The 27,885-nt window shown below is 43.0% G+C and overlaps 1 protein-coding gene across 2 annotated transcripts in view; it reads left to right on the top strand.

Annotated features, from left to right (window-relative positions):
• Window positions 1-8,868: 8,868 nt before the first annotated feature.
• Window positions 8,869-27,885, top strand: part of nf2a (NF2, moesin-ezrin-radixin like (MERLIN) tumor suppressor a) — a 59,434-nt gene continuing 40,417 nt past the window's right edge. Inside the window, exons 1-6 of one of the 2 annotated variants that reach the window (XM_084177327.1) lie at window positions 8,869-9,649; window positions 12,914-13,039; window positions 13,249-13,371; window positions 20,245-20,328; window positions 27,216-27,284; window positions 27,514-27,596. In XM_084177327.1, coding sequence (XP_084033453.1) covers window positions 9,536-9,649; window positions 12,914-13,039; window positions 13,249-13,371; window positions 20,245-20,328; window positions 27,216-27,284; window positions 27,514-27,596 — 599 coding nt within the window. In that variant the 5' untranslated portion in view covers window positions 8,869-9,535. The other variant, XM_084177328.1, reaches the window with a different exon arrangement.

Here is a 27,885-nt window from a genome sequence, read left to right as displayed (position 1 = left end):
GGAGTTTGCTAAACGGCATTGGCATTTGCTTTGGACAAATGAAATGAAAATAGAGCTCTTTGGCCACGCACACCAGTGGTGGGTTTGGTGTCAAAATTAGAATAAAAAGTATAAGTATAAAATAATATCATTAATTAGAATAGAATTATACAGTAATTTTTGCTCATATTTATTAAGGGTGTCAATAATTTCCGACCCCACTGTATATATATACATTTTTTGCTAAACAAAATGTAAAGTAGCTATAGCAGTTTACAGTTGTTTTCTTCTTTCGTTGCTTTCTTTTTTTGATTAAGCTGGAGTTCAAACAACTTATCTGCTATCGGCTTTTGTGGGGGAAATTGTTATTTGCACACATTATTCAACGCAAATCCTCTGGAAAAAGGACACTTATTATTTTTCATTCATAGTTTCTCACTAAATCAAATGTTCAGGAACTTCACCTCAGACATGATGAATGTTGACCTTGTTATGCCTACAGAGTTGAGGATCACTGATGTAGAGCTGGGATCTACAGATTTATCATAACAGATCTGAAGGGTTTATGGACAATGGAGTGGAAGTTGACCATAACAGGTAACCCTATCCATTTTTATCCTGACTGAATACTCCACCTGCCTTGAATGGATGTGTACAAATGGCACTTCTCAATATGACAATATGTTCAAAATGATTTATATCTCTTACAAAGTAGAGCATCTGATGTTAAAGCGGCAAACAATAACAAAGTTGCCTCCCCGCCCCTGGTTCAGTAAAAAGCTGAAGGATGGGGCTGGAGAACTGTAATCACTCTGGAATCCATAGACAGAGCTATGAATGCAAGGACTGACCATCCATGATATTACAATTATAGGTTTAACCATGTTTTGAGGCTATATAGTGTTTGTTTACATTTTCTGTCTTTACAAACATTGGGTAAAACAAGCTTATATTTTGGGTTCTGATGGGGTACGACAGTTTAACTAAGTTCATGAGGCATTTATAAATTATATTATTCAAGAATAAATGGGTACATATCATTAATAATAATAATAATAAGTCCAAAAATGGATGTAGCATCTGCTGATTGCCCCTTTAAAGAATCGATTTTTCAAGAGCGGCCAGGCCGATGCAATTGCAGGCCTGTTTGACTTTAAAATACTGATAACAAAATGGCCGAAGAATATAAAAAAATATTCTCATTAACCCCTTACACTCATGGGAATTGTCTTCTATGGATGGGCTACAATGAAATGTTTCTTACAGAAGACATATGGAAAGCACATGCTTAACCATGGTAGCAATAAAAGGGAACAGTTTGGAGATTATGGGAAAATTATTAGACTAAAGGTGAGGACACAACAGTTCACCTGACACGAGACTAAATCCAAACATTACACTGTTGATTTTATGTGCATTTTACATTAACTGTACTGTTGATAACGACATCTCATAATTTGAAAGAGTGTTCTATTAACAACATGACTAGCTAAATTATAAAATATGTTCATACTGTCACGACTTCCTCCGAAGCTGCCTCCTCTCCTTGTTCGGGCAGGCTTCGGCGTTCGTCGTCACCGTCCGCTCCGCTTCTCATCTCATCATTCCATTTGTTTTGTCTTGTTTATTACACACACCTGGTTCATATCCCCCCATGAGTACCTGTATAAGTGTTCCCTCTGCCCCCTTGTCTTTGTGTGTGATTGTTTATTGTGGAGGTTCGATTAGCTCGGTGGACTTCGCCCTAGAGTTTCGGACTCTAGCGGCTGGGTCCGGGTGGAACGAGCGGGCCCTCATCGACCACTTCTGGTGCCATCTACGAGAAGACGTCCAAAGTGAGCTAGCCTGCCGGGACACCATGTTGTCCTTCAATCAACTGGTGGACATGGCCATCCGGTTGGACATCCTGCTGGCTGCTAAAGGATGTCCTGGAAGGGGCTTGCCCATTCCACCACCCCCCAACCCGGATCACGAGATGATGGAGCTTGGTGGAGCAGCGATCCGGGAGAGCAGAGGACGACAGCGCCAGTGTCACTCTCATGGCGCGAGAGGACATTCTCCTGCACGCTGTCTTCTGCGTTCTTTTGGATCTGGAGGCGGCAGGCAGGGCACTCTCACGTCACCCCAGGTATCGAACACCCACACTCGTTCAAGCCCTCTGCTGCGCACTGTACCCTACACATCCACTTTCCTGATTACACAGTAGTTCCCCAGTGTAAGGCGCTGGTCGATTCAGGCGCAGAAGTGAACTTTATGGACAGGTCATTTGCACATAGTCTAGGCATTACATTGGTTCCCCTATCCATTCCACTCCCCATCAGAGCACTTGACAGTCGACCATTAGGGTCCGGGTTCGTTAGGCAATTTACAGCATCAGTCACTATGGTTACGCACGAGATTCATCGAGAGCAAGTCACTTTTTTATTATTATTGAGTCTCCTGATTTCCCTGTTGTGTTAGGTCTTCCCTGGTTAGCACTACACAACCCCACCTTTTCATGGCCGCAGAGGGTTCTCACGGGGTGGTGTCTAGGTGTTACCATTGGTGCAACCACGGTGGAAAGTCCAGACACTACCTCCACTGTGCGCATTCCCCCCGAATACCTCGATTTGGCGCACACATTTTCCAAAACGCAGGCGACCGAATTACCACCTCATCGGGAGGGGGATTACGCAATAAACCTCCGGGTAGACGCTGTGCCTCCCAGGAGTCATGTGTATCCCTTGTCGCTGGCTGAAATGGAGGCTATGGAGACATACTTCAATGAGTACCTGCGCCAGGGGTTCATACGTCCCTCCACTTCGCCCGCCTCCTCGAGTTTCTTTTTTGTGAAGAAGGAAGACGGAGGTCTGCGCCCTTGCATTGATTACCGAGCACTGAACAAGGGGACAATACATTATAGTTATCCTCTACCCCTCATTCCATCTGTGCGAGTCAATGTATGGGGCGCGCTTCTTCACAAAATTAGATTTCCAGAGTGCGTACAACCTTGTGCGTGTCCGAGAGGGGGGCGAGTGGAAGACAGCATTCAGCACAACCACGGGCATTACGAATACCTGGTGATGCCTTACGGTTTGATGAATGCTCCATCCATCTTCCAGTCCTTTGTGAACGAGGTGTTTCAGGACATGCTTGGTCGCGGTGTAGTGGTCTACATCGACGACATTCTGGTGTATTCCGCTACGCGCACCGAGCATGTGTCCCTGGAACGCAAAGTGCTGGCCTGACTTTTGGAACATGACCTTTATGCCAAGGCAGAAAAGTGTCTGTTTTTCCAACAGTCAGTCTCCTTCCTCGGATTCCGCATTACAACCTCAGGTGTGGAGATGGAGGGAGATCGCATTTCAGCCGTGCTTGATTGGCAGACTCCAACCACGGTTAAGGAGGTGCAGCGCTTTATTGGCTTTGCCAACTACTATCGGAGGTTTATCCAGGGCTTTGGCAAGGTCGCAGCTCCCATCACATCTCTGTTGAAGGGTGGGCCTTCCCGGCTCCGCTGGTCTGCTGAGGCTGACAGGGCCTTTAGTAACCTGAGGGTTCTGTTCACCTCAGGCCCGATACTGGCCCACCCCGATCCATCACTACCGTTCATAGTGGAGGTGGATGCGTCCGAGGTAGGGATAGGCGCTGTCCTAACTCAACGCTCTGGGCACGCCACCCAAGCTCTGCCCATGTGCCTTTTTCTCCAAGAAGCTCAGCCCGGCGGAGCAGAACTACGACGTTGGTGATCGGGAGCTGTTGGCTGTTGTCTGAGCCCTGTCTGTGTGGAGGCACTGGCTCGAGGGGGCGAAACACCCTTTCCTCGTCTGGACGGACCACCGTAACCTGGAGTACATCCGGGCAGCGAGGAAGCTGAACCCTCGCAAGACCAGGTGGGCCCTATTCTTCACCCGGTTTGATTTGACATTATCTTACATCCCGGGTACGAAGAACCTGAAGGCAGACACACTGTCATGGCTGTGTGACACAGAGGAGAGGCCCATAGACAACACCCCCATACTCCCGGCCTCCTGCATTGTGGCACCGGTAGTATGGGCGATGGACGCGGACATAGAGCGGGCGTTATGCACAGATCCAACGCTGACCACCACTGAATTCACCTCCACTATTAACGGTAGTGATGGATCGGGATGGGCCAGTACCGGGGCTGAGGTGAACAGAACCCTCAGGTTACTGAAGGCCCTGTCAGCCTCAGCGGGACGGCCCACCCTTCAACAGAGATGTGATGGGAGCTGTGACCTTGCCAAAGCCCCGGATAAACCTCAGATAGTAGTTGGCAAAGCCAATAAAGTGCTGCACCTCCTTAATCGTGGTTGGAAAAACAGACACTTTCCTGCCTTGGCATAAAGGTCATGTTCCAACTGTCGGGCCAGCACTTTACGTTCCAGGGACACATGCTCGGCGTGCGTAGCGGAACACACCAGAATGTCATTGATGTAGACCACTACACTGACCAAGCATGTCCCGAAACACCTCATTCACAAAGGACTGGAAGACGGATGGAGCATTCATCAAACCGTAAGGCATCACCAGGTATTCGTAATGCCCCGTGGTTGTGCTAAATGCTATCTTCCACTCGTCTCCCTTTCAGCTTGTGACAGGGGATACACATGACTCCTGGGAGGCACAGCGTCTACCCAGAGGTTTATCACGCATGCCCCCGCCTGATGAGGTGGTAATTTAGTCGCCTGAATTTTGGAAAACACGTCCGCCAAATCAAAGTATTCGGGGGGGAATGCGCACGGTAGAGGTAGAGTCTGGACTTTCCACCGTGGTTGCACCTACGGAAACACCTAGACACCTACCCTGACACTCCCGCAACCACCCCATGAGAACCCTCTGCGGCCATTAAAAGGTGGGGTTGTGTACTGCTAACCAGGGAAGACCTAACACAACAGGGATATCAGGAGACTCAATAATAAAAAAGGTGACTTGCTCTCTATGGGTCTCGTGCGTAACCAATGTGGCTGGTGCTGTAACTTCCCTAACGATCCCGGACCCTAGTGGTCGACTGTCATGTGCTCTGATGAGGAGTGGAATGGATAGGGGAACCAATGGAATGCCTAGACTATGTGCAAATGACCTGTGCATAAAGTTCCCATCTGTGCCTGAATCGACCAGCGCCTTACACTGGAGAACTACTGTGTAATCAGGAAAGTGGATGTATAGGGTACATTGCGCAGCAGAGGGCTCTGAACGAGTGTGGGTGTTTGATACCTGAGGTGACGCGAGAGTGCCTTGCCTGCCACCTCCAGACCCGCTCGTTCCACCCGGACCCAGCCGCTAGAGTCCGAAACTCCAGGGCGAAGTCCTGCCCGGTCCTCGTCCCCTGTCTCAGGTGGACCAGCCGCTCGCCCGCCTCTCTACCTTCGGGCGGGTGATCGAAGATGGCTCGTCCTTCACTCCAGACCGCGTTGGCCCACTCCAGGGCTTTCCCCGAGAGGCAGGAGACGAGGGCGGACACCTTCTCCCTCTCCGATGGAGTTGGGCTGATGTTCTATAAATATAACTCCAGTTGTAGGAGGAATCCCTTGCAGAGGGCAGCTGTCCCGTCGAAATCCTGTGGTCGGGATATATGAATCCCTCTGGGTGCTTGGGTGTGGGTGGCTGGATCCGGTCGCTCAGCTGGTCCCGATCCATCGCTTCTCCCAAGCTGGCTAGCATCGTCGAATGCTCCCAGACCTGTTCCACGACTCCTGGCATGTGCTCCTATTCTGCTGACTCCATGTCTGGTGTGTGATTCTGTGATGAGGTGATGTCGAAGGAGTCAGGTGCAGGAGGGTAAATCACAGAATAACAGACTTTATTCCGCAAATACAGAGTTACGCAGTAATGAGTCAAAAACACTTCACTGCGCAAAACAGGCGCACTGGAAAATACAAGGCACACAGGGAAATATTCCGGCGATACAAAATACACGGAGCTCCACCGAGCTTCACTATCCTCCACAATAAACAATCACACACAAAGACAAGGGGGCAGAGGGAACACTTATACAGGTACTGATGAGGGGATATGAACCAGGTGTGTGTAATAAACAAGACAAAACAAAAGGAATGATGAAATGAGGAGCGGCAGTGGCTAGAAGGCCAGTGACGATGAACGCCGAAGCCTGCCTGAACAAGGAGAGGCGGCAGCTTCGGAGGGAGTTGTGACACTACACTAATGAAAATGCTATTGTGTTCTTTGGAATACATTTTATTGTGTATTCTGTTACCTAAGACCTTCATAAACACAACCAAATTATTATTTTTGTGATAGAATATATGAAATGTATTTATTGTTAGAATGTTGACATTCAAAAGACCATCATTGGCCCAAATGTGACCGCCCTCCCGATGCTTCTTACCAGTCGGCGCCAACGAAAAGGTAACAATTCGGCGGCGCAAGTGGCAACACTTCAGACTGAGGAGTATGTTTCACACACCCCATGTGCTACGTTAACAGGACCGGAAAATGGTCCAATTCATGCACTTACAGTGTCTTCATAAATTATTCTTATTATCCATATTTTGTTGTGTTACAGCCTGAATTCAAAATGGATCAAATATATACACCCATCTACACACTATACCCCATAATGACAAAGTGGAAACAAAGTGGAAAAATGTTTGCAAATTTATTGAAAATGAAATACATAAATATCTAATTTAAGTATTCACACCTCTGAGTCAATACATGTTAGAATCACCTTTGGCAGCGATTACAGCTTTGAGTCTCTAAGATTGCACACCTGGATTGTACAATATTTGCCCATTATTATTTTCAAAATTCTTAAAGCTCTGTCACATTGGTTGTTGATCATTGCTAGACAACCATTTTCAAGTCTTGCCATGAATTTTCAAGCAGATTTAAGTCAAAACTGTAACTTGGCCACTCAGGAACATTCACTGTCTTCTTGGTAAGCAACTCAAGTGTAGATTTGGACTTATGTTTTAGGTTATTGTCCTGCTGAAAGGTGAATTCATCTCCCAGAGTCTGGTGGAAAGCAGACCGAACCAGGTTTTCCTCTATGAGTTTGCCTGGGCTCCATTCTGTTTCTTTCTTATCCTGAAAAACTCCCCAGTCCTTAACGATTACAAGCATACCCATAACATGATGCAGCCACCACTATGCTTGAAAATATGGAGAGTGGTACTCAGTAATGTGTTGTATTGGATTTGCCCCAAACATAACACTTTGTTTTCAGGACAAAAAGTTAATTGCTTTGCCAATTTATTTTACTTTAGTGCCTTGTTGCAAACAGGATACATGTTTTTGAATATTAGTGTTCTGTACAAGCATCCTTCTTTTCACTCTGCCAATTAGGTTAGTATTGTGGAGTAATTTCAATGTTGTTGATCCATCCTCAGATTTCTCCTATCACAGCCTTTAAACTCATTGGCCTCATGGTGAAATCCCTGAGCGGTTTCCTTCCTCTCTGGCAACTGAGTTAGGAAGGACGCCTGTATCTTTGTAGTGACTGGGTGTATTGATACACCATCCAAAGTGTCTTTACCAATCTACCAATAGGTGCGCTTCTTTGCGAGGCATTGGAAAACCTCCCTGGTCTTTGTGGTAGAAACTGTGTTTGAAATGTACTGCTCGACTGAGGGACTTCACAGATAATTGTATGTGTGGAGTACAGAGATGAGGTAGTCATTCAAAAATCATGTTAAACACTATTATTGCACACAGTGAGTCCATGCAACTTATTATGTGAGTTGTTAAGCACATTATTACTTGTGAAGAGTCTGAAGATTTGAGCATCGGTAATCCTCATCACTCTCCAGATACAATTACCAGGTAACACACACATACACACACACACACACACACACACACACACACACACACACACACACACACACACACACACACACACACACACACACACACACACACACACACACACACACGCACAGAGTCCATCAGTGAGACCGGTGAATGTGACCTTCAGGAGAGGCAGGTGTTGTTACTGGTCCTCAGAGGTGGGCTGGGCTTTCTTGGGCTTTTCATATACTACCCCTTACGCAAACGCATATACTGTATGAGGTAGCCTAGGCATATGTATATATATTTTAAGGGATTTTCAGATTTTATTGACCATATAAAGACAGATGATGACAATGGGGAAATATAGAAAGAGGTTGTGTCAAAGGGGGTAGGATAGTGGCAGATTTGATCATGATTGTTTGATTGCATGTTCTGCCAGGCTTTTTGTCATTGGGAGATTATGTCTGTGTGTCTTTAGAGACCAGTGGCAGGTCAGGAGTCTGCAACCAGAGAGGATTCAGACTTAGAGGAATAAACCATTATATCTTTGCTGCAATTCAAAGGAAAGACAGGAAGAGTAAGCACAGAGGCTAATAAATGAAAGATCATTCCCTGTGAGAGCAGACAGGCTAGACACATGATTGGGAGAAACATTGTCATGTACATAAACATTTATATTTCTGCTTTTATTAACTAATTTATTCAGCATATTCAGTGGCATAACATAACGTTGCAGATAGAAATTAGATTTTTAAGACAGATACATCTCCACTTCATGTAGAATTGGGTCCAGTGTACTGTACAGTCAACATTTTTTAAAGTGCTTTTGTCTTTACCGTTGTGCTTACACTTAAGTTACTAACAATAAAAATGTTTTGCAAACTGACTGAAGTGAACCCATGACTCTTTTACTGCCAATATATTGCCCACTGTTGGCTACTCAAAATACCAGTATGATCAATGCATTCCCATCTGTTGGTATTTTTTAACCAAAAGATGGCGCTGGATTCACAAGTTACAACCCAAAGAAGAATAAGCCAATCACATTACAGTAAAGATGGTGGGTAAATGAAGATAGGTCAGTCAGGCCGTCTCTGATTACAGCGACATATGTTAGGACCGCCTTCTCGATGAATGAGGAAGCTAGTTAGCTGCTACTAGTAAAGTATGCTAATGGTGCTCTAACTTTTGTTATTGTAATTGAAAGGTTTCAGAATACTTAAATCACCTCTCCATGAGTGCGAGGATACTTTACGTTTGAACGGAATTCATGTTTCAACGGGAACCCGTTTTCCGAGTATGAAACAACCGAATTTATGAGTTAGCGCGTTGGTATGTTTACAAAACAGGTGAAGCTTCCCATCCGAAAGTTAGCTAGGCGAGCTAGCTAGCTATATTAAGCCAATTAGCTAGCTAAATACCATAACTGAAAGTAAAAGGTGTTGGATAATGCCCTACTATATATATTTTACCAATCTAGATTTACAAATCTGGTTACAGTAAATTGCTGAAGTTGTAGCTAGTAGCATAGCTAAAAAGCTAAATTAGCTAGCTTGTGAATGTTTTGGCGCAACCCTCAGGTTCTCACGCGCAGAACTGTGATTACTGTTACACTGAAGAAGATAAAGTATGTCAATCAAAGAAATAGTATCTAAAAAGACTACGAATAGAATGGGAAAACACGTGATATTGTTGTTGTTATGACGCCATTGTGTGCCACTGTTGACATCATCACATTATACCTATACACTAGCTATAACTAACGTTATAGTCTAGCTAAACAAATTGAGGGTTTGTCAACATGGCAAGTGCCTTGGTAGCTAAAATGGGACTGAACTCACTGAGAAGAAAACAAGCCAAGAACTTCAATGTCAGGATCACCACAATGGATGCAGACATGGAATTCAGTTGTGAGGTGTGTGCCCCCTTTCTGTATGTGTCAATGTGTAGCTTGTAGCCTAGTTGTTACAACACACACATTAATAATGTAGTTGTCCAGCTCTTGCTTCACTCAACAGGATGACATAGCTATGACATCACCCTGACCTTCTCGCTATCCCTCAGGTTGTGTCCCAATGGCACTCTCTCTATCCCTTATGCAGTGCATTATTTTTGATCAGATGGGTCCTGGTCAAAAGTAGCACACTACATACAGTGAGGGAAAAAAGTATTTGATCCCCTGCTGATTTTGTACGTTTGCCCACTGACAAAGACATGATCAGTCTATAATTTTAATGGTAGGTTTATTTGAACAGTGAGAGACAGAATAACAACAACAAAAAATCCAGAAAAACGCATGTCAAAACTGTTATAAATTGATTTGCATTTTAATGAGGGAAATAAGTATTTGACCCCTCTGCAAAACATGACTTAGTACTTGGTGGCAAAACCCTTGTTGGCAATCACAGAGGTCAGATGTTTCTTGTAGTTGGCCACCAGGTTTGCACACATCTCAGGAGGGATTTTGTTCCACTCCTCTTTGCAGATCTTCTCCAAGTCATTAAGGTTTCGAGGCTGACGTTTGGCAACTCGAACCTTCAGCTCCCTCCACATATTTTGTATGGGATTAAGGTCTGGAGACTGGCTAGGCCACTCCAGGATCTTAATGTTCTGCTTCTTGAGCCACTTCTTTGTTGCCTTGGACGTGTGTTTTGGGTCATTGTCATGCTGGAATAACCATCCACGACCCATTTTCAATGCCCTGGCTGAGGGAAGGAGGTTCTCACCCAAGATTTGACGGTACATGGCCCCGTCCATCGTCCCTTTGGTGAAGTTGTCCTGTCCCCAAAGCATAATGTTTCCACCTCCATGTTTGATGGTGGGGATGGTGTTCTTGGGGTCATAGGCAGCATTCCTCCTCCTCCAAACACGGCGAGTTGAGTTGATGCCAAAGAGCTCGATTTTGGTCTCATCTGACCACAACACTTTCACCCAGTTCTCATCTGAATCATTCAGATGTTCATTGGCAAACTTCAGACGGCCCTGTATATGTGCTTTCTTGAGCAGGGGGACCTTGCGGGCGCTGCAGAATTTCAGTCCTTCACGGCTTAGTGTGTTACCAATTGTTTTATTGGTGACGATGGTCCCAGCTGCCTTGAGATCATTGACAAGATCCTCCCGTGTAGTTCTGGGCTGATTCCTCACCGTTCTCATGATCATTGCAACTCCATGAGGTGAGATCTTGCATGGAGCCCCAGGCAGAGGGAGATTGACAGTTCTTTTGTGTTTCTTCCATTTGCGAATAATCGCACTAACTGTTGTCACCTTCTCACCAAGCTGCTTGGTGATGGTATTGTAGCCCATTTCAGCCTTGTGTAGGTCTACAATCTTGTCCCTGACATCCTTGGAGAGCTCTTTGGTCTTGGCCATGGTGGAGAGTTTGGAATCTGATTGATTGATTGCTTCTGTGGACAGGTGTCTTTTATACAGGTAACAAGCTAAGATTAGGAGTACTCCCTTTAAGAGTGTGCTCCTAATCTCAGTTTTTTACCTGTATAAAAGACACCTGGGAGCCAGAAATCTTTCTGATTGAGAGGGGGTCAAATACTTATTTCGCTCATTAAAATGAAAATCAATTTATAACATTTTTGACATGCGTTTTTCTGGATTATTTTGTTGTTATTCTGTCTCTCACTGTTCAAATAAACCTACCATTAAAATTATAGACTGATCATTTCTTTGTCAGTGGGCAAACGTACCAAATCAGCAGGGGATCAAATACTTTTTTCCCTCACTGTAAAGAATAGGGTGCCATTTGGGACACCGGCAGAATCTACAGGTGTCAGTCAGTTTAATCTGTGCCTTATTCAATATGACACTTCTGTTTTACTTTGACCTTATAGACTACAGCATTGTTTTTCAACTCCAGTCCGGACAAGCACACCTGATTCAACTTGTCAACTAATAATCAAGCCCTTATTGAGTTGAATCAGGTGAGTTTGTCTTGGGTTACAACTAAAATGTGTGCTGTTGTGGGTACTCGAGGACTGGAGTTGGGAAACACTGGGCTACAGTAACTACATCATTTGAAACCACCTGTGTAATAGTAATAACTAAGTAGGCGATGTAATTGAAAAACAATAACCATGTCATGCACTTTACCACAAGGTAGTGAGTATCTACAGTATAAATGTCTGCTTCTGGAGAAGTGTGACTCATGCACCTTACAGGAATCATTCACAGTGTAAAATCTAAAATATATTTTCTTCATATTAGGCTCAAGAGGAAACAACAGAATGCAGACAGATGTCTTACCTATGTGTTGCTCTTTTTAAGGTCACTTCAATACAATACTGAAGCAGCAAAAGAGGGTAATGAAATGTAGATGGTGTTCTCGAATCCAACTAAAGAAGAAATGATAGGCTTTAGGCTAATACCTGTGCAGATGTACAGTATAGAATAGGCCTAGATGACTTTTAGTCCTTTGCCTTCCAGCCACTGTAGTCAACTTAACATTGCCTAGGGCCTTAGGCTATGCAAAGAATGCATCATAATAATAACTTGGAAAGGCCATCAGTACTTAACAGGGGAGGGAGACTGGACGCTACCACTGTTGAAAATTGGTAATTACACAGACCGGCAGAATGTCAATTGCAGGTTTGCTCAGATTACTGTCTGTGCCTGGATGATAATTTTAGAAATTATATGCTTGGTAAATAGTAATTATTGAGTGTTTGCCATTTTAGGTGCAGGGTCTTTGAAGTGCATTATTAAATTGACCTTGACTGTTCTTCAATTGACCTTCATTTCATTCTCCTATTGAGCTGATATCCTGGGCACTTTTCTTTCTCTCTTGCTTAGTGTACTGTTAAAGTTCTATTGGTGCACTTTAAAGTTAAACAGTCTGATATTAAAGCTTTTTTATTTGAGCATGAATGTGCATCTGATATGCTTCTCAGAGCTTTGAGCTGAATGAGATATAGAAAGACTTAGCGGCCCCCTGCCTTGAACTGAGCTTATGAAAGATGAACTGTCTATGTCCAGCCTGAGCAAAGGGATTTCTCGCCTCTCATGACTCTCATCACGACTATTATGACTTCTCTTACCCTCTGCCTTATTTCATACAGTTTCTGCCCTCTGCAGATGCTATTTGCTCTGTCAATCATTCACTCCACCCACATCATGAGACTGTTCCCATATTTACCCTAATGTCAATTCATGCTGCTATCCTGTTTTTCAGGTCAAATGGAAGGGAAAGGATCTTTTTGATCTGGTGTGCCGGGCTCTGGGACTGAGAGAGACGTGGTTCTTCGGGTTCCAGTATGATGTCAAAGAGACTGTAGCCTGGATCAAGATGGACAAGAAGGTAAATCTCAGCAACAGACGGACCCACTGAAATCTACCACTGAGTAGATTGATGTGCTGGTTGGTACTCGGTGTCCCTTACATTGTTTGTGAACACTGTGAGTTGAATCGAGATGTACTCTTCTTCACCATCTTCTAGGGATGTCAGGAGCCTGGCAAGAAACTGTCTGACTAATTGAGTTGTCCATGTTGTTTTGGTCTCTGTTGCAGGTTTTGGACCAAGATGTGTCCAAGGAGGAACCAATCACCCTTAATTTCCTGGCCAAGTTTTACCCTGAGAATGCAGAGGAGGAGTTGGTTCAGGACGTCACTCAGCATCTCTTCTTCCTACAGGTGACTATGCATGGCACACTCATTATTTCTCATCAACTCAATCCATATTTTTCACTGTAAAGACTCCTGGCAATTTTTTAAATGGGAGTTGGCCACCAAGAAAGTAGCTCTAGTCATTGTAATTTTCACTGGTTGGCATCTTATCATTAATCGTTTTGGAGATACATTATGAAAGCCTCTCATTTTCAAAACTTTCAATCTAGGACCTTTGAACAAGCATGTCTTTTTCCCTTTCGGACCGCCTCTTAAGAAAATCTGTTTCGGATTCTCATCTGATACCTATCAAGACACTGCTATAAAGTAGTGCACTAAACAAGGAATAGGGTGCCATTTGGGACACACACTTCTTCTTCCAAGTCCTGCATGTAAACTTCAAATCTGACATGCCTCTCAGAACATGCTAATAGGTTACTGTCTGTCTCGGCAGTGGACAGATAGTGATGATTTTGTATGTGTTGGCAATCTTTCCAGAGGCTTGCCTCGCCTTGCTAGCTGCTTTCAAGAAAGTTTTAAGAGGTTAGAAATTATTTTTTAATCATCTCAGAAATACCTAGGTGAATTTTGGTCAGTTAACTTATAGAAAGCTCTCAAATGTTTCAGTGAGAATCATACAGTCATATTAAAGATCTTGAAACACTATGCACAGATATTTAGCTCTTTAGGCACTTAGCCCATCAATGTAATAATACTCCACTATATTCATGGTTATGTGCGCTCATGTACTTACTTGACCAGTTATCCCATTGAAATGGGCAATATAATACACCTACAGCTACATTACTGTTCTCTGAAGTTATATCACGGGTCTCTTCAGGCAGACTGCCAATAGAGGGCAAACTTTCACATCTAGTTTCTTTGACTGCTATAGTTAGTGAGCACCAGAGCCAAAGCCCTCTCAGTCCAGAACACTCTCAGTAATACACTTTCCCATTGTCCCTCTCTGATTGTATTCAGCCATGTGGAATCAATGTGCTGCATTTTAACAGTGGCCTTTCTCCCCTGCCCTAATACTTTGGGGGGAATTCCTTCCCAGTACTGACACACTGGATTCAACCTAAATGGCACCCTATTCCCGATGTAGTGCTCTACTTTTGACCAGAGTACTATGGGCCCTGGTCAAAAGTAGTGCACTACATAGGGAATAGTGTGCCATTTGGGACATAACTCCAATTCCCTTATCCCCTCACGCCAGATGAGATTTGTTACAATGGTCTCCCTGCTGTCCAATTCACCTAACCGCATTTATCAATTACCAATTAGGTTTAAAGGCCCAGTGCAGTCAAAAACATGGGATTTCCTGAGTTTTATATACAGTGCGTTCGGAAAGTATTCAGATCCCTTGACTTTTTCCACATTTTTTTTACGTTACCGCCTTATTCTAAAATGGATTAAATAGTTTTTTCCCCTCATCAATCTATACACAATACCCCATACAGCAACATTTTTGCTAATGTATTAAAAATATAAAACTGAAATATATGTCCCGTGTCCCGTGTAGCTCAGTTGGTAGAGCATAGCATTTGCAACGCCAGGGTTGTGGGTTCGATTCCCACGGGGGGCCAGTATGAAAATGTATGCACTCACTAACTGTAAGTCGCTCTGGATAAGAGCGTCTGCTAAATGACTAAAATGTAAAATGTAAATATGACATTTACATAAGTATTCAGACCCTTTACTCAGTACTTTGTTGAAGCACCTTTGGCAGTGATTACAGCCTCAAGTCTTCTTGGGTATGACGCTACAAGGTTGGCACACCTGTATTTGGGGAGTTTCTCCCATTCTTCTCTGCAGATCCTCTCAAGCTCTGTCAGGTTGGATGGGGAGGGTCGCTGCAGTCTCTACAGAGATGTTCGATCGGGTTCAAGTCTGGGCTCTGGCTGGGCCACTCAAGGACATTCAGAGACTTGTCCTGAAGCCACTTCTGCGTTGTCTTGGCTGTGTGCTTAGGGTCGTTGTCCTGTTGGAAGGTGAACCTTTGCCCCAGTTTGAGGTCCTGAGCGCTCTGGAGCAGGTTTTTATCAAGGATCTCTCTGTACTTTTCTCCGTTCATCTTTCCCTCGATCTTGACTAGTCTCCCAGTCCCTGCCGCTGAAAAACATCCCCACAGCATGATGCTGGCACCACCATGCTTCACCATAGGGATGGTGCCAGGTTTCCTCCAGACATAATGCTTCAGGCCAAAGAGTTCAATCTTGGTTTCATCAGGCAAAATAATCCTTTAGGTGCCTTTAGGCAAACTCCAAGCGGGCTGTTATGTGCCTTTTACTGAGGAGTGGCTTCCGTCTGGCCACTACCATAAATGCCTGATTGGTGGAGTGCTGCAGAGATGGTTGTCCTTCTGGAAGGTTCTCCCATTTCTACAGAGAAACTCTGGAGCTCTTTCAGAGTGACGATCTGGTTCTTGGTCACCTCCCTGACCAAGGCCCTTCTCCCCCAATTGCTCCGTTTGGCTGGGCTGCCAGCTCTAGGAAGAGTCTTGGTGGTTCCAAACTTCTTCCATTTAAGAATGATAGAGGCCACTGTGTTCTTGGGGACCTTCAGTGCTGCAGACATTTTATGGTACCCTTCCCCAGATCTGTGCCAACTGTGGGACCTTATATAGACAGGTGTGTGCCTTTCCAAATCATGTCCAATCAATTGAAATTTCCACAGGTGGACTCCAATCAAGTTGTAGAAACATCTCAAGGATGATCAATATAAACAGGATGCACCTGAGCTCAATTTCGAGTCTCATAGCAAAGGGTCCGAATACTTATGTAAATAAGCTATTTCTGTTCTTTATTTTTTAATACATTTGCAAAAATGTCTGCAAACTGTTTTCGCTTTGTCATGATGGGGTGTTGTGTGTAGATTGATGAGGAAAAACAATTATTTAATCAGTTTTAGAATAAGGCTGTAACGTAAGAAAATGTGGAAAAAGTCAAGGGGTCTGAATACTTTCCGAATGCGCTGTATATTTCCACAGTATGTGGTTGGAATAATACTGTGAAATTGTGAAAATGATGATACTGCCCTTTTAGTGTAAGAGCTGTTTGAAAAGACTGCCTGAAATTTCAGCCTGTTTTGGTGGGATGGAGTTTTGGCCTGCTTGGTGACATCACCAGGTGGTTAATTAGTTAATAGACCAATAGGAAAGAGAGTTCCAAACCTCTCTGCCAATAACAGTTTGTTTTCAGTTTTCCCCTCCCCACTCAGATCACTCCCTGACAGTCCTAGCAAAATTCTTGCTTGAGACATTGCTCTTTGCAAAGAAGCTATTTTAGTTTCTTTTTGACTATTTTAATTGAAAGAAATCACAGTAAGGTACTTAACTTCTACCCAGAAATGATTTGATATTGAGAGAAAAAATGGCTGCATTGGGCCTTTAAGAGCTCTGGTCAATGGCCCACTTAATGACTTGGTCTCCTGGGATTCGTTGTCCCTGTAGCAGTCAGTCTCATTATATCCTTTGTACCCTCTTCAGAAACGAGATGGTGCATCTCAACAGCTTTCATCCTGCAAAATTTCAAAGAAAGAAAGAAATACTCCTGTCCATTGTGCTGGATTTGTTACACGGCTAAAGACAACAATTTGTTTATTTATATTTCTTATCTCTCCGTCCTCAGTATTGGAATGCAGGTAGGTACTTACTGTATCTCGGATGGATGTGAGTAAAACATGTTCAGTCCTTAATCTGTTCTAAAGCATTTAGCCAAGGAGTTGTTGAGGTTTTAAAGAGAGAACTCACCTGCCACAAAGAAAACGATTTAGATGCCCGTGCCGTATAGCCTAACATCCAGGAGACAAATGAAGAACAACAACAACATCCATTTAAAATGGATGCTGCAAAAAGGAAAGGGACAAGAATTCAAAAGACTAAACGCTTGTAAAAGCTTGTCTCCGTATTACTCTCATGAATTCCCATGATGTGGGAGCACGGCTCCCCCTTCTCCCATGTTCAGATAGTGTCGTAAGCATGACTGACAGCCGGATTACTGTTTATGAGAAGCCATCAACCTCCCTGTCTCTCTGTTTGCGTCCCAAATGGCAGCCTATTCCCCTTTAAAGTGCACTACTTTTGACCAGAGCCTGAAAGTTGGCTTGTGCTCGCAGTCCAAATGGCTATGTTGCTGACGTCTTACTTTCAAACAACTTTGAACTCATCCATGTAGCAGTGATAGCTAAGCTGTGTGAAAAACATCAAACGGAATTTCAGACACAGTCAAACCCATATGGCAAAATGTTTTAATTATGTTTTCTCGGTACTAACGTCAAATTGGATGACTGCTGTAAAGCAACAAAGAGATTCACATCCCCAGCCTGAGCACCATCTGTGCATGACATACTATATGCCTTCATGGAAAACTACTATAAAAGTTTGTTAACTACTGCTAAAATAGTTTTTCTTTTCTCAATCACTTATCTGACAAAAGAATGGTCAAATGAATCAATGGTTCCTGTGTTCCAGTGTTGACATATTCAATCGAGGAATAGGAATGTGGGGGAGAGCAGAGTGGAGCCCAAAAAGTTCTACCCAAGTTGGTGTAGGCTTATAGGGACATTATTACACTGTAAAAAGTGGGACAACGCTGTTGTTAATCTGAAGTGCTTTTACTGATTGGAATGATTAAAATGTACACTTTGGTTTGTTCAACATATTCTATTCAGTGTGTCTGAATTAGGCTTGGGTGGTATCCAGATTTTCATATTGTCATACCGTCCTTCTCTTATCCAGGGAAATGGTTCCAATCGTTTTTCCACCATTCACTTTTCCCATTATTTTTTTTAGAAACACTTAAAATAAAGGCTGTGTTCCGTGTAGGCTTACCCTTGCATGACATTTTGATAACAGTGTACATTTCTCTAGGACAAGGTTGCTTTTTATCCGAAGAGTTGGCGGCGTAGTTTATTGGGTGCGTGGCTTTCAGTTTGTTAGTTTTGGCCACCCGTGAGAGTGAATGTCATGTAAGGGATAAATGCAGACGTTCTATATTACCTTAGAAATAATGGATGATTATTTCCAAGTTAATGTACAGAACGGAGGTGTTTATCCTGCTTATACCACAGTTGCCAAAGAAAAGAATATGAAAGCACACATTTACCGGTATAAATATTATTTGTTGTTGATATTTAAATTTTTATAAGCAAATAAATAATTTATCATCTTCTGGTTGCTGGAGATGCGACCCAGTCGTTCATTCGATTAGTTTGATATTTACAGACCCAGTCGTTCGTTATCTGGTTTTAATGTCCATTCTAGAATGCCCTTCTAGTCAATCAGATATGAGTATTCAACAATGCTGTGGTATAATCAAATGTAAACTTGTACACTGCCAGCATCTGTAGTGATACTTAAATAAGGGCAAGTGTTACAAAAGAGCCTGATAAGCTTTCTATGTTAATGTATCCTATGCTTGGTTATAATATTGTGGCTTTTACATGCAAAAGTCTTGTGTAAAGAAAATATATTTGAACCAATTAAATGTCTTGGTTAACAGGGAAGTTATTGAATTGCTTGTAACACTATTTAATACATTTGCATAAGTATTTCTAAATTAAAAAGTGAGCTGGGTTGTACAGTGCATTCGGAAAGTATTCAGACCCCTTTACTTTTTCCACATTGTCACGCCCTGACATAGAGTTGGCTAGTTGGTGAGTCAGGGTGTGAATATTTTGTGTGGGAATTTCTATGTGGACATTCTAGTATTTGTATTTCTATGTTTGGCCGGGTGTGGTTCCCAATCAGAGGCAGCTGTCGCTCGTTGTCTCTAATTGGGGATCATACTTAGGCCGCCAGTTTTCCTGCCTGGGTTGTGGGATCTTGTTTATGTTCCGTGTTAGGCTTGTATGTGTATAGCCTGAGGACTTCACTTTACGTTGTTTCTTGTTTTGTTTATGTTTATTGAGTTTAATAAACATGTACGCTTTTCACGCTGCACCTTGGTCTGACCCGTCTCTCAACGTTCGTGACACACATTTTGTTACGTTACAGCCTTATTCTAAAATGGATTAAATAAATCACATTCCACATCAATCTACACACAATAGCCCATAATGTGGAAAACAGGTTTTTAGAAATTTTTGCAAATCTATAAAAACTATAAAACAGAAATTCCTTATTTACATAAGTATTCAGACTCTTTGCTATGAGACTCGAAATTGAGCTCAGGTGCATCCTGTTTCCATCCTTGAGATGTTTCTACAACTTGATTGGAGTCCACCTGTGGTAAATTCAATTGATTGGACATGATTTGGAAAGGCACACACCTGTCTATATAAGGTTCCACAGTTGACAGTGCATGTCAGAGCAAAAACCAAGCCATGAGGTCGAAGGAATTGTCCGTAGAGCTCAGAGAGGATTGTGTCGAGGCACAGATCTGGGGAAGGTTATCAAAAAAGTTATGCAGCATTGAAGGTCCCCCAAAACACATTGGCCTCCATCATTCTTTTTAATACATTTGCAAAAATGTCTAAAAACCTGTTTTTCCTTTGTCGTTATGCGATATTGTGTGTAGATTGATGAGGAAAAAAACAATTTAATCAATTTTAGAATAAGGTTGTAACGTAACAAAATGTGGAAAAAGTTAAGGGGTCTGAATACTTTCCGAATGCATTGTATTTACATAAAATATTAGTTTGTATTTGTTATTTATCAGGTTTAACCAAAGAGGAAAAGTCAGTTGTGTTGAAATAAGTAGGTTGCAACTTGAAATACAGCTTTTGTAATAATCAAATAAAACAGTTGGTGTTGAATCATATATTTTGTTTCAATAAATGTAATATTTTTCAATTTACTGGTAACCAGTTGAAGTAATTGTTTTTTGGTTCATCCAAAGAGTAATTTTTTACAGTGTAGGTCCGATTTTGTCAATCTCTTTTTTTGTTTCCATTCAGGTAAAGAATAAGATCCTGGAAGAGGAGATATACTGCCCTCCTGAAGCCTCGGTGCTGCTGGCCTCCTATGCCGTCCAGGCCAAGGTCTGTATCACTGTAACTCTCTGTTCTCTCCTCTTACAATCAATAAACCTGTCTGTCCACACATCCATCTGTCCATTCCATTCACTCACCCGTCCATCTGTCAGTCAGTCAGTCCATCCATCCATCCATCCATCCATCCATCCATCCATCCATCCATCCATCCATCCATCCATCCATCCATCCATCCATCCATCCATCCATCCATCCATCCATCCATCTATAATTGAAAGCCCTTTGTAGCTCAGTTGGTAGAGCATGGCGTTTGCAACGCCAGGGTTGTGGGTTCGATTCCCACGGGGGGCCAGTATGAAAAATGTATGCACTCAGTAACTGTAAGTCGCTCAGGATAAGAGCGTCTGCTAAATGACTAAAATGTAAAATGTAAATGAAAAATACAGGGCCAAGCTCAATGAAACTCCAGACAGGAAGCCTTGGTTTGTCATTTGCAAAAGAAAGACTCTCCAAATGAACATCCCCACTTCCTCTCACCATTCTGCTGAAGGATTGCATCACTCCAAACCTGTCTGTCTCCAGATTCCCCCAAAGAGGACAACCGTTGACCATGCCTGAATCCCAATTTGCACCAGATTCCCTTTATAGTGCAGTACTTTTGACCAGGGCCATATGTCTCTGGTCAAAAGTAGTACACTATATTTGGAATAGGGTGCCATTTGGGACACATCACGTCTTATACACAAATCACATCAGGCCGGCTCTCCTCTCCTCTCCTCTCCTCTCCTCTCCTCTCCTCTCCTCTCCTCTCCTCTCCTCTCCTCTCCTCTCCTCTCCTGTCAGATCATTTGAACTAGACACGGCAGAAACGGGAACATGCTCTCAGTGTATCAGCAGTCCGCTTTGATTATCTTTGAATTGATCTGCTTAACTTGACTTCACATAATGGGAGGTTGTTATAGGTTGGTGAGAGATTGGTGGCAGGGTGACCTTTCTCCATTCTCTCTGTCCACCTGGGTTGTTTTTGTGTAGGAAAAGATAGATATACTGAGATATCGGGCTATGTTGGGACCTCACCTTGTATCTAACGGACTAAGTGAAGGGCAGAGGAGATCGAAAGAAAGGGAGTTGATGTTTCAAGTTTTAATGTCACATGCACAAGTACAGTGAAATGCCTTTCTTGCTAGCTCTAACCCCAACAATGAAATAATCAACAATGTAATACAAAAAATAACAAGGTAGAACAAAAACACACAAGACATAGAAATAAGAAGAACACGATAAAGTAAGTAAGCATACTATACTGAACAAAAATATAAACACAACATGCAACAATTTCAAGTTACAGTTCATATAAGAAAATAAGTCAACTGAAATGAATTCATTAGGCCCTAATCTATGGATTTCACATCACTGGGAATACAGATCTGTTGGTCACAGGTACCTTAAAAAAAACAAGGTTGGGGCGTGGATCAGAAACCAGTCAGTATCTGGTGTGACCACCATTTGCCTCATGCAGCGCGACAAATCTCCTTCACATAGAGTTCAGGCTGTTGATTGTGGCCTGTGGAATGTTGTCCCACTCCTCTTCAATGGCTGTGTAAAGTTGCTATATATTGGCGGGAACTGGAACACGCTGTCGTACACGTCGATCCAGAGCATACCAAACATGCTCAATGGGTGACATGTCTGGTGAGTATGCAGGCCATGGAAGAACTGGGACATTTTCAGCTTCCAGGAATTGTGTACAGATCCTTGCGACATGGGGCCGTGCATTATCATGCTGAAACATGAGGTGATGGCGGTGGATGAATGGCACGACAATGGGCCTCAGGATCTCGTCACGGTATCTCTGTGCATTAAAATTGCCATCGATGAAATGCAATTGTGTTCATTGTCCGTAGCTTATGCCTGCCCATACCATAACCCCACCGCCACCATGGGGCACTATGTTCACAACGTTGGCATCAGCAAACCGCTCGCCCACACGACGCCATACATGCTGTCTGCCATCTGCCCGGTACAGTTGAAACCGGGATTCATCCGTGAAGAGCACACTTCTCCAGCGTGCCAGTGGACCATCGAAGGTGAGCATTTGCCCACTGAAGTCGGTTACGAGATGACAGCTTTGCACACTCTTGGCATTCTCTCAACCAGCTTCACATGGAATACTTTTCCAACAGTCTTGAAGGAGTTCCCACATACATCTGCGGTTGTGAGGCCGGTTGGACGTACTGCCAAATTCTCTAAAACGACATTGGAGGCAGCTTATGGTAGAGAAATGAACATAAACTTATCTGGCAACAGCTCTGGTGGACATTCCTGCAGTCAGCATGCCAATTGCACGCTCCCTCAAAACCTGTGGCATTATGTTGTGTGACAGAAATGCACATTTTAGAGTGGCCTTTTATTGTCCCCAGCACAAGGTGCACCTGTGTAATGATCATGCTGTTTAATCAGCTTCTTGATATGCCACACCTTTCAGGTGGATGGATTATCTTGGCAAATGAGAAATGCTCACTAACAGGGATGTAAACGAATTTGTGCACAACATTTGAGAGAAATAAGCTTTTTGTGAGAATGGAACATTTCTGGGATCTTTTATTTCAGCTCATGAAACATGGGACCAACATTTTACATGTTGCATTTATATTTTTGTTCAGTGTATATACAGAGTCGGTTCCAGTACCATATTTACAATGTGCAGTGATACTGGATCGATAGAGGTAGATATGTATAGGGTAAGGTGACTAGGCATCAGGATATACAGTGGGGGAAAAAAGTATTTAGTCAGCCACCAATTGTGCAAGTTCTCCCACTTAAAAAGATGAGAGAGGCCTGTAATTTTCATCATAGGTACACGTCAACTATGACAGACAAAATGAGAAAATTGTAGGATTTGTAATGAATTTATTTGCAAATTATGGTGGAAAATAAGTATTTGGTCACCTACAAACAAGCAAGATTTCTGGCTCTCACAGACCTGTAACTTCTTCTTTAAGAGGCTCCTTTGTCCTCCACTCGTTACCTGTATTAATGGCACCTGTTTGAACTTGTTATCAGTATAAAAGACACCTGTCCACAACCTCAAACAGTCACACTCCAAACTCCACTATGGCCAAGAACAAAGAGCTGTCAAAGGACACCAGAAACAAAATTGTAGACCTGCACCAGGCTGGGAAGACTGAATCTGCAATAGGTAAGCAGCTTGGTTTGAAGAAATCAACTGTGGGAGCAATTATTAGGAAATGGAAGACATACAAGACCACTGATAATCTCCCTCGATCTGGGGCTCCACGCAAGATCGCACCCCGTGGGGTCAAAATGATCACAAGAACGGTGAGCAAAAATCCCAGAACCACACGGGGGGACCTAGTGAATGACCTGCAGAGAGCTGGGACCAAAGTAACAAAGCCTACCATCAGTAACACACTACGCCGCCAGGGACTCAAATCCTGCAGTGCCAGACGTGTCGCCCTGCTTAAGCCAGTACATGTCCAGGCCCGTCTGAAGTTTGCTAGAGTGCATTTGGATGATCCAGAAGAGGATTGGGAGAATGTCATATGGTCAGATGAAACCAAAATATAACTTTTTGGTAAAAACTCAACTCGTCGTGTTTGGAGGACAAAGAATGCTGAGTTGCATCCAAAGAACACCATACCTACTGTGAAGCATGGGGGTGGAAACATCATGCTTTGGGGCTGTTTTTCTGCAAAGGGACCAGGACGACTGATCCGTGTAAAGGAAATAATTAATGGGGCCATGTATCGTGAGATTTTGAGTGAAAACCTCCTTCCATCAGCAAGGGCATTGAAGATGAAACGTGGCTGGGTCTTTCAGCATGACAATGATCCCAAACACACCGCCCGGGCAACAAAGGAGTGGCTTCGTAAGAAGCATTTCAAGGTCCTGGAGTGGCCTAGCCAGTCTCCAGATCTCAACCCCATAGAAAATCTTTGGAGGGAGTTGAAAGTCCGTGTTGCCCAGCGACAGCCCCAAAACATCACTGCTCTAGAGGAGATCTGCATGGAGGAATGGGCCAAAATACCAGCAACAGTGTGTGAAAACCTTGTGAAGACTTACAGAAAACGTTTGACCTGTGTCATTGCCAACAAAGGGTATATAACAAAGTATTGAGAAACTTTTGTTATTGACCAAATACTTATTTTCCACCATAATTTGCAAATAAATTCATAAAAAATCCTACAATGTGTTTTTCTGGATTTTTTTTCCTCATTTTGTCTGTCATAGTTGACGTGTACCTATGATGACAATTACAGGCCTCTCTCATCTTTTTAAGTGCGAGAACTTGCACAATTGGTGGCTGACTAAATACTTTTTTCTCCACTGTATGATAAACAGAGTAGCAGTGTGTGTAAGTGTGTAGGGCCCTGTGAGTGTGCATAGAGAATAAAATATAAGGGTGAAAGTGTAGCCATTTTGTTAGCTATTTAGATAGCTATTGAGCAGTCGTATGTGTGTGTGTGTGTGTTAGGGCTGGGAATTGACAGGGATCTTTCGATACGATATTATCACGATACTTAGGTGCCAAAACGAAATGTATTGTGATTCTATATGTATTGCAATTTGATGTTCCAAACATATTGCTGACTATATTCTGCTGCAGAGAGACGAGAGAGAATTAGAAAATTAGTTTTGATCAGTCATGGAAATAAAAATGCAGAAAACATGTTGGCTCACAATTTTTTTTAAAGATGGAGAACAAGCTATAGGATAAAAAATACATGGGTTTTGGCACAGGTATCGCTGACTAGCGCTAGCTAACGCTACCTAGCAAAAAACAAACATTGTTTATTATTATAATTTTGTACAAATCGATAATAATAATAATATTGAGATATGTAACTACATCGATTTCCCCTCCCCCATCACTTGTGTGTGTGTGGAATGAGATGTTCTCTATAAAGAAAATGAAGGCGAAGTGAGCGGGGAAAAGACGAGTGATTCTAACTGGCATGATTTAGCCTATAGGCAGGTTGAGATAAGGGCAATCGTACAGACTTACAGATTTAAGATCTGTAATCTGATTTCAATGACAGCAGATACCACTGAACATCATAAGCAGTGGAAAGCTTAATTGACATGCAAGAGATGGAGAGAGATTGAAGGTGGGCAGACTGATAAAGGGATTAGAGGAAGCAGAAGGTGTGTGTGTGTGTGTATTTATTGGTGTGTATGTGCATGCACGTGTGTGTGTATATGTGTGTAGGCTAATGTATCTCATTCTGCTAGGCGGTGCAGGATAGACTCGTGTTTGCTGTTTGGTATTCTGCAGGGCACCTCGCACCAGAGAAATGTTGACAGGGAATTTTCAAGCAACAGCTGCTTCATAAAACGCAGGGAGTTACCTGGCCAGGCGTACACTCAATGGCTGTAGGGAGAGCAGGGGTAGCAGAAGGAGAGGAGAGGGGTAGCTAGTGGAGTATAGAGAGTGTGTGTGACACACCAAGCAGCCTGCATTGTAACCCCACTGTGTTAATAGAATACAATACAGAGAGTTGGTCTGAGATACGATCGACCAGTTATTACTAGTCTGCATTGCTGCTCTGGCAGCTGACATCGATGATTTAAATTGGCGTATTGTCACCTCATCTTAGTAAAGGGATTCTTGTCGATTAATGTCTTGATGTCTTGATTAGGTTCATGCAATTCAAGGTTAAGAATTGAAATACAGTAACAACACACCTTCCATTCAACTACAACAACCAATAGTATCCAAAACATCCAACACACTTCCAAAACTACTCCTGTGTCCTTTTCCGAATGATGATGAATTTGCCATTAAGCATGATTCCCTAGTTACCAAGTATAAACTCACATTCAGTTCCGACTGATGAAAGCTAAATGGTTGGTGGTAGCTGTTATCATCAGGTCTCATCAGTTTCTGGTCCTTACACTAATTTTAGACCCATTTCCTTTGGCCTTTTGTACCAGTCCTGAAACTCTCTCCCTGTCTGTCTCCCTGTCTGTCTACCTGTCTGTCTGAGTAGTTAAGACGTAGAATTGCGAGTGCAGGCCTTTTCTCTGGCCAGCAGTCCCATGTCAGCTTACGTGTTTGGCTGTCAGAGAAACTTCCAGAGAGTGGACTGGCAAGACAGCAAAGATGTTACTGATGTTGACTGCTGCCCTCACACAATACTATTCTCTTCCATCCAACTAGTTATTGTTTGTAGCCTCTGGTCTGTAGAGAGATTACAGACTTGAATGTGTGTGACACACGCACACACACACACACACACACACACACACACACACACACACACATACACACACACACACGCACACACACACACACACACACACACACACACACACACACACACACACACACACACACACACACACACACACACACACACACACACACACACACACACACACACACACACACACACACACACACACACACACACACACACACACACACACACACACACACACACACACACACACATACATACACACACACACACACACACACACACACACACACAAAGGAACTACCACAGTTTTCCCTAGCCCAGGGGGAGGTAATTTCTGTGTCAGTGAATCATTTTGATACCACCACTGATGGTATTTGACATTCCCTTCTTCTCTCGTCCATTGTTATTCCTCTCAATAATTTCTGAGCCATATCTTAATGACATGTAATGACACAATTTCCTGACAACCAGGGAGCTGTTTGTGTGTGTGTGTGTGTGTGTGTGAGCTGCAAGTAAATTAGTCTGTGTGTTGATGGAAGACTGACCCTGTTCATTTTGACCGATTCCTTCATCTCTCATTTTAATACTTAATACTTATCTTAATCATAAACTTCATAAAAGGATAGAAATATACTATCATATTATCTCTATTGGCTGTTATCCTGGCCTGACCATTACCTTTTAACTGCTTTTTCTCTCTTGACTTTGCAGTATGGAGACTATGACCCCAATGTCCACAAACCAGGCTTTCTTGCTCAAGAGGAACTCCTACCAAAGAGGGTGAGTGACTGCCATTATTCTTTTAGCTGCAATGCATAAGCACCACCGTAGTAACCTAGTAGTTTTCATTTCTGCCAGAAATGTTAAGGACATTATCAATGACGGTAATAAAGTTTTCCTTGGATTTCATGGAACACATGGACAAAGGCATGTTTTCATTATTGTCCCGCATACATTTTGCATAAAACATTTGAGTGATTGTTTTGACTACGTATCCTCTGTTTTTTAGGTGATCAACCTGTACCAAATGACAGCAGAGATGTGGGAGGAGAGAATCACTGCTTGTTATGCTGAGCATAGAGGGAGGACAAGGTAAAACTGCAATGTCATATACCTGTCTAGGGATAAGGTGTCTGTCTTCATTGATTCTCGGACAGTTCTCAGTGCTTATGTATAGGAGTTTTTTCCTCCGTTGTTTAGAGTTAGGCCTATGTACTCGGGCTAACACCAAAGAAGGCGCGCATAAGAGCAAACTTGTGGATCTACCCTCTTGCTTTTGTTTGCCAGCCACATCAAAAGAACATCAGATAAAAGTGAAACGAGCGTCAACGTCGTGGTTTTTGTCAAAGTATGCAAATGTTGTTTCTAACTGGAGATGACC

The sequence above is a fragment of the Coregonus lavaretus genome (assembly GCF_964263955.1).
Source record: "Coregonus lavaretus genome assembly, chromosome: 14".
NCBI classification, from domain to species: Eukaryota; Metazoa; Chordata; class Actinopteri; order Salmoniformes; family Salmonidae; genus Coregonus; species Coregonus lavaretus.
Note: the sequence above shows the minus strand (reverse complement) of the source record. Positions and strands in the feature narration are given on the sequence as shown.